Source organism: Peromyscus maniculatus, chromosome X, assembly GCF_049852395.1.
Source record: "Peromyscus maniculatus bairdii isolate BWxNUB_F1_BW_parent chromosome X, HU_Pman_BW_mat_3.1, whole genome shotgun sequence".
Taxonomy (NCBI): domain Eukaryota; kingdom Metazoa; phylum Chordata; class Mammalia; order Rodentia; family Cricetidae; genus Peromyscus; species Peromyscus maniculatus.
Window position 1 is genome coordinate 27,501,289 of NC_134875.1, and position 17,860 is coordinate 27,519,148.

The following is a 17,860-nucleotide window of genomic DNA, read 5'->3' on the forward strand; positions in this document are numbered from 1 at the left end:
CTTCATTTGTAAGTTACACCACTAAATAAATCTCCCTTTTAACTACGTGGAGTGGCCTTAATAATTTTCCCCAATAGGCTGATTTCCTCTTTTCACTGTGGGATCAAACTCAAGTCATCAGGCCTGGTGACAGGTGCCTTTACCTACTAAGCCACCTTGCCAGCCCCACAAAGAGCGCATTTAAATTGCTGTATGATTTTAAGTCAGAAACAGAGAACTCTAGTAAAGATATAAAGACATATAAAGAGGCCTTGTAAATTTAAAAATATCTAAGTGGGAGTCTAGCAGTGATGTGTAGTATGAAAAATATTCCAAGGTTCTGAAGGCAAACACAGCAAAAATCCAAGCATGGCTGATTAAACCAAGGAGGCAAGTATTTAAGAAGTGATGCCTTCTTTAAACAGATCAGGGAGATCCAAATGAGGAAAAGAGGATGTCCTGGAAGTACAAACTGGATTCCGATGGGTAGCTTCTGAAGGCCCATTGAATCAGTACATTAGAACTATTAAAGCACTGTGGGGGTAGTGGAAAGACCACAGATGTAGGAGTTAAACAGACTTAAGATTTGAATCTTAGCTCTCTTTCTAATTGAATACTTTCAAGGAAGTCGTTTTTAAGCTCCCTGGGTTTTTAGCTGCTCATCTGTAAAATGGGAAATATTTATGTGAGCACTGTTGTGGTAAGTAACCGACATGCACAAATTACCTAACACCATTTCTAGCACACAGATGCTAGCTGCTGTATGTGGGAGTGGGAGGGGGAAGGGGTGGGAGTGAGCACAGCTGAGTGATCTGGCATGTGTTTAGAAGGCACAAATCCCTGTGTCTGATTCCTAGCATCACATTAAAACAGCTATGCACACTGGAGAGAACCAACTCCTAGCAAATTGTCACCTGACCTTTATACATCACACAGCACGTGCCTCCCCACTAAAAATGTAATAAGAAACAAAAACAACAACTGCAACCCAAAAATGGATAAAAAAATTAAGTTGTTGGTTGTTTGAAAAATTTTAAATATACTTTAAGACCAAGAACTAATTTTGTTTCTCAAGGAAATGCCCTAAAGTCATTCTTCTTTAAAAGAGGACTAAGGGATGGGGGTGGGAGTGGAAAGATGGCTCAGTGGTCAGGAAAATTGGCTGCTCTTTCAGAAGACCCTGGTTCAATTCCCAGCACCCACATGACAGCTCACAACTGTCTGTAACTCCAATTCCAGGGGATCCGACACCCTCACACGGACATACATGCAGGCCAAATGCCAACCTACATAAAATAAAGACAAGTAAAGAATTAAAAAAAGAGGACTCAGGATAAGAGTAACCATAAAAGACATGGGTAACACCTATGTCAGCAGTTCCTGAAACTGACATAAACAAAAGTAACCTGTCCCACTATGCCCTTCGCATGTTTGAACTCAATAATTCTTACGAGGTGGTCCCATTACTAGCATACTTCGTAAAGTAGACTGACACATAAGGATTTTAAATAAATTGTCCAGTCTCCACAATTACAAAGTGGTTGACCTGGAATGCAAAGCCAAGTAGTAGACTACCCAAGTCATCCTAATGAGAATCACACTAATTATATCCTGACAGGTTACAATACCACAGATGTGGAAAATCCACAAGAAATAGTCAAAACACAAATCAGCAAGCCACAGCTAAAAACGGGAAAATGCAATCACAATAGAGGCAAAACATTCAATAACTGGCTATCAATTCAGCCTAAGATGCAGCCAAGTACAAAACAACATAATATCTAAGCTGTTTGAGAGGAAGATGCCACTGTAGTGGACAGGACTCCCTCTCTTTAATAAGTAGATCTGGTCCTATTCTGATCAGTCTGTGCCTACATGGCATAAAATACCTGTACATCAGTAAAAAGATTGGACCACAAAGAGAACTAAGGATAGCATTTGGGAGGGCTGAGGAGGGTGCTAACCACCCAACCCTGCAAATAACTATTTGTTTAGAGAACGTTTATGGCATGCTGAATTATGAATTCACTATGTATCTACGTAATGCTCTGGAAATAGCTACTTAATATGGAAACGAATGAGCAATCAACTATTTACCCCAATGTGGAACAGGGCGCTAACAGGTTTGTGGTCACTAGTTTTGAGTTCCATGTGACTCCGGTAATGAAGTTGATTAATATTTATTCCTCTCCAAAGAATTCGGTCACACCAGGCTGGAACTCGGCATTTCCCACTGTAAATAAAAGAATGAGTCACACACAGAACATACCACACTAGACTGTAGAAACACATATTGGTTTAGAAATCACATTAGGCCTCTTTTTTATACACTTCCAGCGAACCACATACTTCTTCCCGGAGGACACCTATCATCTTCTTCTCTACATTGCAAGTCCTGAGAATGGCCTGTCTGCTTGTAAGCCACTGAACTCCAGGACTACTGCCCAGTACAAAGTATGTGCCTTGTATCAACTAACGGATGGATGGTTTTCCTAAATTTAGGTCTGCATCTTAAACAATGTCACCACAGAGGAAGATAGAACAGCACCTTCTTAAAATAGTCTTCTCAGGTCAGGGTTCCATTCTGAATATTTACTCTTCCTTTGCTCCACCTGACTGCAATGGTACTTCATAATAGACAACTACTCGAGTGGAAAACTGCCATCCTCTATTCCTAGACTGGGTTTAATCGCTGGAGAAGAGTAGAGCTTTCTCTTCTAAGCCTGGACTTTTATGGACACATCCAGCTTCTTTGATAGAGATGAACTAACATGCATGCATGCAAGCCTGAGAGTAGAACAGTCTATAGAATACCCAGGGCAAAAAAAAAAATTATTCATCGTTCATTAAAATAAGAAATGCCTTGTACACTTGATCTAGTAGGGAACTCAAATATTCCTGATCAGTGGCTCTGGAGCTGGCTCTTAAGTGGCAGACTCCGAGCAAAGTGAAAGAGGTCCCTTGGTGTCCCTTTTCAATTGCTGCATTGCTCCTTAGAAACACTGGACCTTCTCCCCCACCCCTAGAATCTCATCCAATGCTCACAGAGTGTAAAGCAGATGAGTATGCCCATGGATTCTTTTGTCTTTCAAGATTCTGAGCTACCTAGGAAACTAGAAAAAAGAAAGAAATGGTATGTAGGGGACAAGCAGTTAAAGATTTACTGACAGGGCTACTCTGCTTGGGAAATGAGGAAATCAAAGGGACTCCAAGGAGTAGTTCTCTTTTTTCCAACAACAGCAGGTGTGGGTCCAGACATTAGGATTTCTAAGAGGTCACCAATGGATTATTTTTTAAGACCTATTTTCAAATTTTCATTTATGTGTACATAAAGGCCAGGAGAGGGTGTCAGATCCCTTGGAGCTGGAGTTATTGAACTTGGGTCCTCTGCAAGAGCACCAAGTATTCTAGCCACTGAACAATCTCTCCAGGCCCTTACCAATGGCTTCTAATGTGTTCTGAGGACCAAGAATGACTATACTAGAAGAACTGCTTATGACTCTTTGTTCTCACCTTCTGGTATCCAAATTTAAGTAGCAGAGAAGTAGTTTGGGAGAGGGGGCTAAGAGCATTAGGTAAGAAAGAAGGGTAAGATTAGAAAGGCAAAAATCTAAGCTAGTTTGCAGAGGTGACAGAAACAGGGAACCAGAGGCAGCTCATAAAATGTCACCAGCCCTGACATCTAATTAATACTTTCCTAATATAAGCTCAGTTTGAAATACTCTTCTGTAATAACACTGAGCCATTAGATTTCCCTCTCTGCATATGGAATGATATTAAAAAAAATCCTAGCCTGTCAGGAGGGACATGAAAGGACACAGAAAAGATCAAGTCTTAACCTTTTCTGTGAGAAGGTTCTTATCACTTTACCTGGAATCCCATCTGTCAGTTTTAGAATCATACTTGTAAGTGGGAATAAACTTGATTTCCCCTTCATTGAAATCCACAAAGGCTTTTTTCTGTGTGCGCTGAATGTTCAACTACAGATAGAAAGAAACACCACATAAGCACAGTAACACCACATCAACAGAGCTGATAATCAGGCTGATCTGCTCCCTTTCTAGGTATCCAGTTCCACAGCCTTTTCAATTGTGGAAAAATACACAGATAAGATGGCTTATCTTTTGAATTCAATGTCAACGCTGCCATAGCATTAGAACTCACCTTCTGACAACACTAGCACATTGCCATTTTATTGCCAACTATGGCCAGGATAAAATTGTGGAAACAAGAACTCCGAATAAGCCTACAATGTTTAGAACTGGGCAGGCACAACCGAGCATAATTATAATTATAACATCATCATCAACAACAACAACAACAACAACAAAACCCCACATAAACTTTGAAAGGATAATTTCTGAAATCAATTTCAGTGACTAGTTAACATTTTTTTCTTTCTTTTTCTTTCTTTCTTCTCTCTCTCTCTCTCTCTCTCTCTCTCTCTCTCTCTCTCTCTCTCTCTCTCTCTCTCTCTTTCTTAAGTGGGTGGGTTGGGGCTATAGAGAGGGTCCAGTGGTTAAGAGAGTACACTGCTCTTCCAGAGGACCCAAATTTGTTGGATGCCTCCAAGAGATCCACAGCCTTCTTCTGGCCTCCATGGGCACTGCACACACATGCACCGACTTATACTCAAACACACATGCACATAGTGATCCTCCTGTCTCCACCTCCCCCTGTTAATGCTGGGGTTACAGGTATATGTGACCATGCTTGGCTTTTTATGTGGCTGTTGGAATCCAAATTTAGGTCCTCAGGCTTACAAGGCAAGTACTCATTTCTCTAGCCCTATAATGTATTGTTGTAAAAGTTATCCCCACTCAGATATTTTACCAAAGTTACACACGACTCAGCATTTATCCCAACTGTACCCTTTCTGGAGGCAAGAAAGAGGAAGCAATACAAACAAATTAGCCATTCAACCTCAGTGTAAAGGAAGATAGCTAAGAAAGGCTCACTATAAAAACTATTGTACTGCAAAACACCTGAATTTTTACTGTGTCTAAAGGTCAAAAGATTCTCATAAGGATTTAAAGACATGTGAATCAAGTCAAAACTTTGTCTTTCTTCATTAAGAAACATTTACTTTCACTCGTGTACCATGATGGGCACATAATCAAAGGAAGTGAAATCACCATACCAAGGAGATATGTGTACACATATGTTTAATGTGGCATTATTTATAATAGTCAAATATAAGAAACCAAGAAAAGTGCCTGTTAATACTGACTAGATAACGAAAATATGACATATATATGTATATATATATATATATATATATCAGCCATAATGAATGAAATACTATCATTTGCAGGAAAATGGATGGGACTAGACATAATTAGTGTTAAATACACAGAAAGATGTATGTTATATTTCAGCTCTCAGGCATGAAAGCCAAAAGAAGTCAACCTGAATATAGAATAGTGATAATCAGAAGGTGGGATGTGAGGGGAGGTCACATACAAATAACCTGGGTGATTTTATGGTGCTGTAGATTGTACACACAGCCTAACATAGATTATGCAAGTGTTCTACCACTGAGCTACATCCCCAGGTCCCAGAGTCTGGATTTGATTACTATACTCTGACTCTACATCCTGATACATCACAATAAACACAAAGACTGTGTGCAATTAATATGTATTAATCAAATATGAAATGACATGAAACATTCATTTTTATTGGCCAGTACCTATATTCCAAAAATTTATTTTTATGATCAAGGTGTACTGGCACATGCCTATAATACCATCACTTAGCAGGTAGAGGCAGGAGGATCACAAGTTCAAGGCCAGCCGTAGACTATACAACTAGTTCCATGCTAGGATAGGCTTCATAGCGATATTCTAGCTCAAAAAGAAAAAACATAAATGTATGAAAATAAAAATTCAACTTATTTACCAGGTTTATACACTGATATAGTGGCTTATATCCACAGAGACTGGTTTATTGAATATCAGGTTTTGTCTGATCGCTCCATAATCAGTCATTTTCCTATAAGGACTTTTGTTTTTCTTGCTTGTTTATATGTGGGTTGGCATCCATGTGAGAATGTGCAGAGGCCTGAGGGTGGTATCAGATGTTTTCTTCAATCACTTCTCTACCTTATATTTTGAGATTGGGCTCTTTCATTGAACCAGGAGCTTACTATTTGGACTAGGCTGGTAGGCCAGTAAGCCCTTAGGATACACCTGTCTCCCTCAGAGCAGGGCTCACAGATACATGCTACTGTGTCTGGCTTTTACATGGGTGCTGAGGATCCTAACTCAAGTCTTGATGCTTGTGCAACAAACACTTTTATCTACTGAGCCGTCTTCCCAGCCCTTTCCACTGTTTTTAACATCAACAGCTAAATACCAGTCAACACTATCAGTCAACTTATCAGTCAGCTCCTATTAGAATATAGCTTATGCTATTATCCCACACAAGCTTCTTTTAGTAGTTTCCCAGTCTCTTTGATAGGGCCTCCCTCTCTCTTTTACCTCCAAACTGTTGCTCAGCCTGCCAAATAATCATAGAACAATTTCCCCCATTCCATCCTCTAAACCACACCAACATGGCAGAAGGCCATTTCCTCTAGGAAGTATTCTCCAATTAACCTCACCCATTCTGCAGCCCATGTATACAAATCTCTAAAATCTCTGCCTGATAAGGACTTACTGAATGAATTTTATATTTGCTTTTTGTCACCAACATTATGCCCCTTGAATCTTAGCACTTAATCAAGGTACTCCAAATCTCTATATCCCCAGCCACAATATCTTGCAAGATAGTAAAACTTGCCATCTCTTTCTAGCATAAGTCATGCCAACCATGTGTCTATCTCATAATCCTCACAATCTCTGCCATTGAAACTTCACTTACCTGGTCGAATTTCAAGAGCTTCTGAAGGTCATTTTTATTAATAAGAGTTTTCACCTCATTGGCATCAGGCATGCAAAGTCTGTAGTTCAAGTCTCCCAACCAAATGACAACACTGAGGACCAAGACATAGATTAGAACAGCAGTAATTAACATTAAAGTCAATCAGAGGAGAACAGAGAGAAGAAAATGGGCAGACTCCTTATAAGGATCTATTTATCACTGACAAGGGGTTTAAAGATGTAATTAATTCTTTAGGGGCAAGTACTACCAACACCTAAGAAAGACAATAGATTGTAAAATAGCTAGGAAAATAGGCACGCCACATAAAACAGAGTAAAAACGGGGCAATGCAGTATACATATGGGATTTGGAAGCCAAGGAGTTAATGGACTGAGAAGCATGCAGTTTATTTGCTGGATTAGCTTCAAAATTTTGTCTGGCTGCCTGCCAGGTCTCTAGGCAAAGAGAATCTTAATGCTTTTTGCCTCCCAGAGCCCTGAGGTTTTGTAGGTGCTCCATTACGGTTTGGAGGGTGGGAAGGACTGACAGAACCCACTAGGAAAATTAAGCCTGGCTTTTCAGTGTAGCCAACCTGACTAAATCTGTTGAAGATCTGAAGTTCAAGTTCCAGGAAAGAAGCAAACTGGCACCTTAGTCCTCAGTCACAGAAGCAGGACTTGAGACGTGCTGAGAAGACCCTGAAATTACCACATCAAAATGGGTCCCTTTTGAGTCACCTCAGGTTCTCAAAGACAACAGGAAAGTTTGGACTCTTGGAAAATCAATTTGTGGAATTTCTGGGGACTTCATGATCATAAATTTTAAGGCCTTGACATTGTCATCGTCAAACAGAATTCTATATGATCCTAACTGTTGAGACAGTACAGACACATTCAAGTATCACTATCTTTCCCTATTCTTTCCTTAGTTCCCCTGATATCCACTGCTTCTAATAATCCTAAATTATCTCTTGATTTACTACAATTCCCACCTCCTACTATTTCTTCCAAATCACCCTCAGGATTTCAAAGAGCAAGTCATCTCTTTACAACTCATTTTTTTTTCTATCACCACCCAACCCATCCCTCAGTGGATTTCTGCTCCCGTCCTTAGGAAATCCCATTCTTCACAGAACTGCCACTGCCACTCCTGTTTTTAATAATCGCAGCCAGTAAAAGGAATAATGTAAATCTGCAGACACAAAGCTGGAAAGATAAAGAGGGCACTATGTTCTCATACAACAAGTATGTGTGTCTGTATATGTATGGAGAAAAGTCGAAAAGAGACTGTTCAACAAAATGATGCATGCCTCCATATCCTTTCATTTTTTCTAGTAGCTGCACTTAAAATATAAAAGTAAAAATAACAACTTTTATTTAACCCAATACACCCAAATCATTAATGTGTGATTAATATTTTGCAAATTAAGGTATCCCACATTTCCCCCAAGCAATCTTCAAAATCCAATATAGCTTTTGCTTACAGACCTCTCAGTTTGAGGAATGACTTTCAAATACCAGCAGCCAGATGCTGCCTATCATATTAGACAGTGCAGCTCTAGAAAGGTCTACACTCAAATGTTAAATAAAGATAATCTCCTTTGGAGAGAGAGAGTGGCTAGGGGGAAAAGGAGGGAAGTAAAGGGTTTTAAGCCATGCTTATTCATTTTATCTTTTCTTATCATCACACTTCTAGTTCTAGTGAACATTTCTATTTCATTTTTTAAAAAATGATACTAATGTGCAGCTTCTTCAGCATTATTTTAGAAGTTACCAACCTTTTTTTCACCTAATACCAAACCTAATTTCTCTGCCTCAGCGAATCTGCTATTTCAAAATAACATTCTCTTCTTTGTGGCCCCAATCCCCAAATGGCAACCCCTCCTTCTGTACAGCTCCATAGCGTCTCCCCCTATTTAATCACTGTTACATCTCAAAGGCCACGGAGAGGCCACTTACTCATGCTTCATGATGTTCAGTTGTGGCACAGCCTGATTGGGAACCACAAAACTCATTCTTGCACAGATGTCTTTGTAATCCTGATTCCTTCTTTCAAATTCTTCCACATGGGCGGCCAGGTGGGAATTGACAATGCAGAAGGTGGTGTTATGAAATACAAATCGTACAGCTACTCCACCTTTGTTTCCCTGTTAGCAAAAGTAATTATAAAGGTATGCAACACAAAGTATCATCAAATTTCACATAGATATAAACAATAATCAAAAATGAGTTGCCAAAGTAACTCACCATTTTCCCCATGATTCCCGTTCCCACTGTTTCTGTAGCAATATCACGGATATACCGACACTGATCTCTTCTGGCAAATATAAGAAGCATCATCCCCACAAGGCGGACTAGTTGAACCTATGAGTTCCAGGGAGTTACAAACAGCTAATGTGAGCGTCACTCTGCTACATAGCTACCTTCCTAGAATGACCCACAAAGTGATTACTAATGTCCATATCTGGATCTGTATCCTCTAATTTCCTATCGGACCCTATAAATTGGAAACCAAGGTTCTCTGTGGAAGCTCTAGTCTGGATTTGAATAATGAAAGTCGGAATCCTGGAGGACAATGTATAAGTCTCTCAGTCAGTCTCTCTCTCTCTCTCTCTCTCTCTCTCTCTCTCTCTCTCTCTCTCTCTCTCTCTCTCTCTCTCTCTCTCTCTCTCTCTGGTTCTATTTGTCAGTGCTGAGGATCAAATGAAGGACCTTGAGCATGTTGTGCAGGCACTCGACCACTAAGTCATATTCCCAGTTTCAGCTCTCTTTTTAAGTCACCCTGTAGCCTACTGAGAGCACCTGAAAAGTTCAAACAGTAAAGAACAAGCTATTGCCCCAGCTTGTTCTCCCTTCTCCTTCCTAGACTCTGGGTTCTAGTTGTCTCAGATATTTAAATCTACAAACAGTGACCCTTTGAATTTTGAGTATTTTTAGTCTCAACTTGAGCCAGAGAGCTGTAACATCATCACGATTGATGCCACATGCATAAACTGTTCAAAAGCATAGAAGAACATTAGATTACTCCTGAGATTAGGACAGTCATCTTCAAATGAAAACGACTCTCCTAGTAGCTAAATGCCTCTATCAGATATCTTCTAAAGACCAACAAATTGGACCACCTTGCTCAAGTCAACTTTATTATTCTTATTATTATTTTTATAAGTAACTGGGTGTTGTGGTACTCACCTTTTGTCTTTTTTTTTTCCAGAGCTGAGGACCAAACCCAGGGCCTAGTGCTTGCTGGGCAAGTGCTGTACCACTGAGCTAAATCCCCAACCCCGGCACACACCTTTTTTTTTTTTTTTTAAAAAAAAATATTTATTTATTTTTATTTTATGTGCATTGGTGCTTTGCCTGCATGTATGTCTGTGTGAGGGTATCAGATCTGAGAGTTACAGACAGTTGTAAGCTGCCATGTGGATGCTGGGAATTGAACCCAGATCCTCTGGAAGAGCAGCCAGTGCTCTTAACTGCTGAGCCATCTCTCCAGACCCTCAACTTTATTCTTGACCTACAAAAAAGTATAAAATTTGTTTAAATCCCACAATACTGCTATTCTTGTTTTGAATCTAAGGCATACTTTATGTACTCCATAAGCTTCATTCTGCTTTTCTTGTAGGCATTTAGTTCTGGCCATGTTGGAAGACAATCTTAAACTTTTATTACACAGACAGATCAGTTAGTTTATATGTAATTATTTTGACTTAACTATTAATGCAAAACCAATACATTGTTTTCTTTTAAAAGCTACTTAAGTGATAAAAAAGTGTTAACCGAAAACTTATGCTTTTTTTTGCCCTCAGAAGTAACTATGGTAGATCAGGTCCCCTTTGCACAGTATTTCACATGGGCAAGAATTCAATTCTTTAACAAACCTTTTGGAAGAGGTTCAGGTAATGGAATAACTGAAAAGGAGAATCCAGTGCAGCTTACTTTTTTATACTTGGCCTTTGAAGGCAGACCCCTTTCCACAGCCATGGACCATTCTTGCTCTTTTACAGACTCAAAGTAGAAAAAGGCTTCTGTGCTCAAATCCAGCTCTTGGAATCTGAGGGAAAAAATGGATGCAGGAACTATACACAGCCCACAATTTTTTTGGCTACCTCCTTTCCCATTTGCTAAGACATTAGAGTAAAGGGGAAAAAAGAATGCAAGATAAATTTTATAAAAGACACATAGTTTTTTTTAAAGAATCTCCACCATTATAGTCATGGGCTATACAAAAACTAAATAATAACAATAAAAAATCTCATAGGGACAGTAGTGAAACTTCTCTTTTATAACCTTTGAATAATCACTGTGAAAACTGATCTCATTTGTTTCTACAATGAGCAGTTTCCTATGGGTTTCATATTTTCTTTTGACCCACAAATTAGCCCTCACATACAGTCCACATCACGTTTTTACCAAACAAGTTTTAGAAAAAACAGGAAGATCAAGGCTGGGGAAATGGCTCAGTCAGTAAAGTGCTTGCTGTACAGGTGTGAGGACATGAGGTCAATCCTCAGCATCCATGTAAAAAAAGCTGGGTGTGTAGGCATATGTCTGCAATCCCTGCACTGGGGAGAAAGAGAGCAGGATCTCTAGGCAAACCCCTGGTTCAGCGGAGAGACCCTGTCTCAAAAAAAAAAAAAAAAAAGGTATACAAGGCTTTATCATAGAAGTGGGTGGCAGTTGATGTAGAACTCGTAACTGGCCAAAGTGCTGAGAACCAGTGATGGTGGAGTGCTCTGCTACTCTGGGACAGCTACGTCCCACATTCCAAGGCTCAGGGAACATGTGAAAGAGGGTCTGGGAAGAATGTAAGAGCCAGAAGATGGGGACATGTACAGCAAAAGGACATCTTCTGAATGACATAGTCATTGCTCCTCTTGAACTCACTACAGCTGTGGTTATCTGCATAAGACTTGTACAAGATTGGGCCCATCAACATTTCATCATGGATAGGGGAGGGGCCGTGGGCAGGTAACGGTTGCTAGTGGAAAGGAAACTTTCTTGGGTGGAATAGCCACTGATAAGTTGCTCATGCTCCAGTACATAACCTCCGATCCATGCTCACATGAGAAACTCCAACTAAATGCAGTGGGTCACGTATATAAAGAAGACATGAATGTAGGAGGGAGCCTTGTTGGGAAGAAAGGTTTCAGCAGGAGAGAGAGAAGGTAACAGGGACTAGAAACAACTAAGATTCATTATATATATGAATGAAATGGTTAAAGAGGAACAAAATGGAAGGAAAGTAAGATGGAGAGTGATTGTGGAATCACCTAATGACCTGCTGCTCACATGTACACGTTAACACATTTACATACACAAACACATACACAAAGAAAGGTGAGAGAGAGGCCAAAGTCATGGTCCATTAACACCAAATATAGGAAAAGGAAGGTGCACGAGTGGTCTTTACCCAATGCAGTAAATATCAGGAGGATTTGGATCACAGTTCAGCCAAGGTTCTAAGCTGCTATCTGGAGACTGGCCATTCACATTCCAAGTTCCAACAAAAAATCTAATATAGTACAACAAAAAAATTAATTTGAAAACAAAGATAACGTATGAACAAACATAATACTGCTTTTAAGACTTCTATGAAAGGGTATCTTGATTAACATAACTCTTCAAAGTGTTTTCCCAGATACATAAGAAAAAAATTTTGCTCGTAGTATACAAAGGCATGGGTTTATTTTCTCTACATTTTATATCAAGTGAATCAACTAAAAGGAACTAGGTCTGTATTTTAAACAAACACACTTAACTGTTTTGCCAAATTTCCACTCAATTGAAGTCCATCCAAATTCATTAAGGGAGAGCTTTAGGTTAGGATGGGAAAGAGGTATCTTTGTGCTGGACACAGTCTAATATGGACAACTGTTCTGTAAAGAGCTATAGCTAAACTGAAAAAACCAACTTACTTCTGGAAGCTCATGAGGACAACTGTTTGGGAAATTTCGATGAGCAGATAGTACACTAAGCGGGAAGGCAGAAGGGATGACTCATATGACTGTCTTAATTGTTCACATGTAAGCATTATGTAGAATATGAGGAACTGCAGTTGTGATTGAATTCGAGGAAATGATGCATGCTAGGATAGCAGATGGGATTGGAGTCTTGGATTAGAAAGGCATATTCTGCCCATGAGTAACACACTGGGGATACATGCTACACCTCCCCTTTATACCACATATACCAGGGGCCAGAAAAGGGGATGTTATTGAGCCAAGGTGAAATGAAAACTAATAGGAAAGGACTCAGGATAGACCTTCCAATCAAGGGGACTAGGTGAAACTTTAATGAAGCTAATATTTTTATAAATAAAATTTATACTGTTATACCTAAATTTTTAGACCCAGTGAATAGAAGACAGACAAACCTGAAGGATTGGAGGTTGACGTATTCTTTTTCTCGCTTTGCAAGGAGATGTTTGATGAGACCCTCTCGCTGCCCAGACTGGGTATTTGGTACAAATAGCTTCCGCATGGTGTTGGTCACCTTGGGCTGCTCCTTGTTTGAAGCTTCCTTTTCACGTGGAGGCCTAGCAAATCAAGCAGGGATTCAAGAGGCAAATTGGCGAAAATGTAAGCCTCTTATGGGGGCAAGCATGTCACAACATAGGACTTACATTCTATTCACCGAAGGAGGTGGAGGGGGCGGTTCCCGATGGATCGCTGTGGGGTGGTTTTGTGTGTTCATTTTTTTATCTAAATTCATCGATGAAAAATTATCCTCAAATCCAAGCAGCCCTGAAGGACACAAGATCCAAAGTCAAAGTGAAGATGCAGAGACCCTCCAACATAGCCAGGAGAGGCAAGGCTTTTATTTGCTTATGACTGCATCAGTAATGCTGCTAAACAGAAGGGTACCCCAGGGGTACGCACTGACACACCAATCTGGACCCTGAATAATACAAGCCGACATTTACAGAAGGGATTATATATCATTTGTCCTTACATTTCAATAACTCATAAGGTATGTGCCATTAAAAATCTTCCCACATGGTAGAGAAGGAAACAGAAGTTCAGAGTTGTTGAGTCACTCAAAGATGATGACGTAATTAGTAAGTTTCATGTCAGTATTTTACTGACTTGCCATTCGAATCTAGGCTGTCTGGCTGTGGGGTTTGTACTTTTTAACCCCCCCCCCCCTCAGTTGGCTTGTAAAGAGCTACTATACCACAGAGGGAAGCATTAGTCCATGACCATGGGGTCAATAAAGCCACTCCACACAATCAATTAATCTGAACTAATACAATCTACTGACTCTAAAATGATCATAGCAACCAGAGATAAAAGAGTCTTTCCAATAAATACCTGAATAAGCAGGTTTATCCTTAGTGTCTAATTTCTGGTACCAGCTAGATGAGTCTTTTTGTTCTGGAACAAGAAGCTGTGACTGAGCTGGAAAGACAAGATCTAGGTCAGACACTGGGAAGACCATCACTAAACTACAACCCAAAGCTATTTGTTTATTCAAAGTCCTTGAGTGCATGGTCAGCACAATTCTGGAAAGGAATGGAAGAGACTAAGGAAATACCGACAGCTCTGAGTCATCTGGGGGCAGAAGGAGGGGATTACAGGCTGCAGGAAACTGCATGCCATGCCACTGACTTGCTTTTTAGAGCTGGATAGACTCGTTCCTTAATCTATCCTGGCTTCATTCCTGAAGGGAAAAAAATCAGTTATCAGGGCTCAAGGGGCTTTGTTCATGGCTACATTCCTCTGAAACAGCATGTCAGTATTTTACTCCCATTGAAATAGTGGAAAGAAAATTGCCGAGTCTTGAGTTACCTTCCTGAGCCGCAAGAACTTCTGAGAGGAACTTTAAGCAGTGTTCTTCATCAGGAATTTCAAAGTGGCGCTCTCTGGTCCAGTCTCCCTGCACCCGAATTTTGCAGCCACCTTTAAAAAGAATTAAATCCACAGATACCTAGCTATGGGATATACTGCTTTATTGAGATAACATTCTCATTTTTTTTGCTCAGTAGGAGGTCCAGATTACAAATATTCTAGACACTTAATAAGGAGCACATGTCTAAGAGCAAGGACTCTGGTACTGCTGTGGTAGATGGGATGAAGCAGAGAAGAAACCCTACAGGAAGACAGTACTCACAGTGCTGATGAACTGTATCAGTGAGCAGACTGATCTAGCAATAGGCACACTAAATCATAGCTTCCTATGTCCCGATCTCTCAGATGTCAGTGCAGGGATTTCTAAGTTCTATCAAAAGATAAATTCATCAATCACCCTCTTCCTATTTCCACATTGGAAATTACTACCATTTCAAGTCCAGATCATATAGTATTCTAAAGCATGAAGGTAATATGGGAAATAACATGGTTAGGTTCAGAGTAAATTAAAAGTAGCAAGACTGGTTTGAAGTGTTCTGAAAAGATGTACCGATGTCTCATTAACACAAGTGAAAAATCCCACAAGTAAAAATGAGTATCTTGAAGAATCTTGAAAATGTAACATAATGATCTATTCCAAGAGTGAGTTGGTTCAAGAATAGTCAATTGAGAAAGAGTAGGATTAGAAGCAAATTTACTGGGGCTGGAGAGATGGCTTAGCAGCTGAGGGCACTTGATTCTCTTGCAGATGATTTGGTTCAATTCCCAACACCTACATGTTAAATCACAACCTTCTGGAAATCCAGTTCTAGGGGATCCAATGCTCCTTTCTGGCCTCTACAGGCACCAGGCATGCGCATGGTGCACATACATACATGCATGCAAAACACTTATACGCATTAAAAATAGTAATACTTTAAAAAAGCAAATTTACAAATGGCTTAGCTTTAATTATTAAAAATATTATTTTTATTTTATGAGTGTTTTTGCTTACATATATGTCTGTGCACTACATGTGTGTCTAGTGCCCTTGGAGGCCAGAAGAGGCATTGGTTCTCTCTAGAACTGGAGTTACAGACAGTTGTGAGCTACCATGAAGGTTCTAGAAATTGAACCCAGGTCATCAGGATGAGCAGTTGAGCCATCTCTCCAGCCCCAAGCTTAGACTTTTTAAGGGCACAACATACTCTCTCCTGTTTTTGGATGCCCTAAGATTACCGTCTGACTCAACTATTCAGATTTTGTGATCCAGGGAGCCTATGTACTTGTTTATATTTTTATTCTAATTGGTTGATTACATACACTGCTTTCTCGTGTTCCTTATATACTCCATAGGCAGGAGGCAGGACATATATACACATCACCCAATGCTCTCCACAGTCGAGGGTAACCAACAGTTTCAGAGTTGTCTGAAACTTAAGGGCTTCCCATGTGTGCCTCAAGACTTTTCAGATATAAGGATGGAGAAAGTCCTGAGCTAGCTGGTCATTCTCTTGGTGGCAATGATGGCAGACTTCAAAGCTAGAAGGCATTTAACAAATGGCTGTGGAACAGGATTTTTCTACACTTATCAATAATAAAGAAAGAGGAAAATGGAATTCATATCCCACGTCTCACCTTTGGTTCTGTTTTTGTCTTTTTAAAAAAATCTCTTTTTTTTCCATCTTCATAGAACACAGTGATTTTTTTTTGAAAATAAAATTACTGGTGAGAAGAATAAAAAGGATGAAAATGGAGAAAATGAAAGACAACTAAGAGGGCCACAGATAAGATACTCAATGGGGGGGGGTCCACTGTACGGAGCAGAACAAAGGCAGGGAGACATATGTCAATTAGGAGCAGCCTTAAAGCTCCTGGGCAAAGCTTCAGGACCCGAGTCCTCCCTGTCTCATGTCAGTTACAATCAGAATAGGTAAACAAAGCCATCTCTATCTGACACAAATTTAGTACAAGAACACTTTATCTCTTTCCTACAACTCTTGAAAGATAGAATTTAGCAAATATAAAATAGATCTATTTGATAGCCAAAAGATTCCAGAAACTGTTTGCAAATTATCATTGGATGTTCTCTTACCATATTGCTTAGAAAATCTAACCAATTATTTCAAGACCCATCCTTCTGTTCTCTTTTCTTCCACCCTGCCCCAACTCTCAGCCTTCTGTGGGCAACAAACATTCCTATATCTTCCACTTCATCTGAACAGTCTTTGTATCTCTTGGTAGTTCTCAACCATGGCTACATTACATTACCAGAGCTTTATTTATTAGTGTGCAGGTGTGTGCACCTATACATGTGTGCACATACAGGTGTGTACCTACACGTGTGCAACTACACATGTGTGCATATATAGGTGTGTACCTACACATGTGTGCAACTACACGTGTGTGCACATATAGGTGTGTACCTACACATGTGTGCACATACAGATGTGTACTTACACATGTGTGCACATACAGGTGGAGGACAGAGGTTAAACTCTGGTACTATGCCTCAGGAGCCATTCACTTTGTTTTTTGAAAAATACACAGGGTCTTTCATTGACCTTGGACTCGTAGGGTAGTATAGGCTAGTTGACCAGGGAGCCTCAGGGATCTACCTGTCTCTGCCTCCACAGGTTTGCCATCACACCTGTTTTTAAAATTTTTTAAAAACATGGTTTCTGGGGATCAAACTCGTGTCTTCATGCTTGCAGAGAAAGCGGTTTACCAACCGAGTCATCTCCCCAGCTGTAGAGGTGGTTTTTAGAGCATACGGACATGTGGGCTCCACCCCAGGACAATAAAAAGAGAATATCTAGGGAGGGAGCCCAGAATTATCTCACTGTGTAGCTCAGGCTGGTTTCAAACCCGCAACCCTGCCTCAGGCTCCCAAGTGCTGGAATTATAGGCACCTGCTACTACATTTGACTACACTGGGAGTTTTAAGTAAAATATTTGCTAGGGATTCCAACATACAACCACATTAAAAATCAGAGGCAAAAGCCGGGCAGTGGTGGTGCACGCCTTTAATCCCAGCACTCGGGAGGCAGAGCCAGGCAGATCTCTGTGAGTTCGAGGCCAGCCTGTACTACCAAGTGAGTCCCAGGAAAGGTGCAAAGCTACACAGAGAAACCCTGTCTCGAAAAACAAAAACAAAAACAAAAACAAAAAAATCAGAGGCAAATGTAAACT

General features: G+C 40.1%; 1 protein-coding gene across 5 annotated transcripts in view; it reads right to left on the reverse strand.

The window, feature by feature from the left end:
- The window catches only part of Ocrl (OCRL inositol polyphosphate-5-phosphatase), a 66,697-nt gene that overhangs the window by 23,507 nt on the left and 25,330 nt on the right, over positions 1-17,860 (reverse strand). For all 5 annotated transcript variants that reach the window (XM_076561582.1, XM_042269379.2, XM_015988554.3 and 2 more), the window contains 11 exons: positions 14,630-14,740; positions 14,153-14,239; positions 13,465-13,585; positions 13,216-13,377; positions 12,253-12,354; positions 10,779-10,893; positions 9,090-9,206; positions 8,802-8,989; positions 6,844-6,955; positions 3,850-3,959; positions 2,077-2,212 (listed from right to left, as the gene is read on the reverse strand). In XM_076561582.1, the coding sequence (XP_076417697.1) occupies positions 2,077-2,212; positions 3,850-3,959; positions 6,844-6,955; positions 8,802-8,989; positions 9,090-9,206; positions 10,779-10,893; positions 12,253-12,354; positions 13,216-13,377; positions 13,465-13,553 (1,131 nt within the window). In that variant the 5' untranslated portion in view covers positions 13,554-13,585; positions 14,153-14,239; positions 14,630-14,740. The remainder of the gene's footprint in view (positions 1-2,076; positions 2,213-3,849; positions 3,960-6,843; positions 6,956-8,801; positions 8,990-9,089; positions 9,207-10,778; positions 10,894-12,252; positions 12,355-13,215; positions 13,378-13,464; positions 13,586-14,152; positions 14,240-14,629; positions 14,741-17,860) is intronic.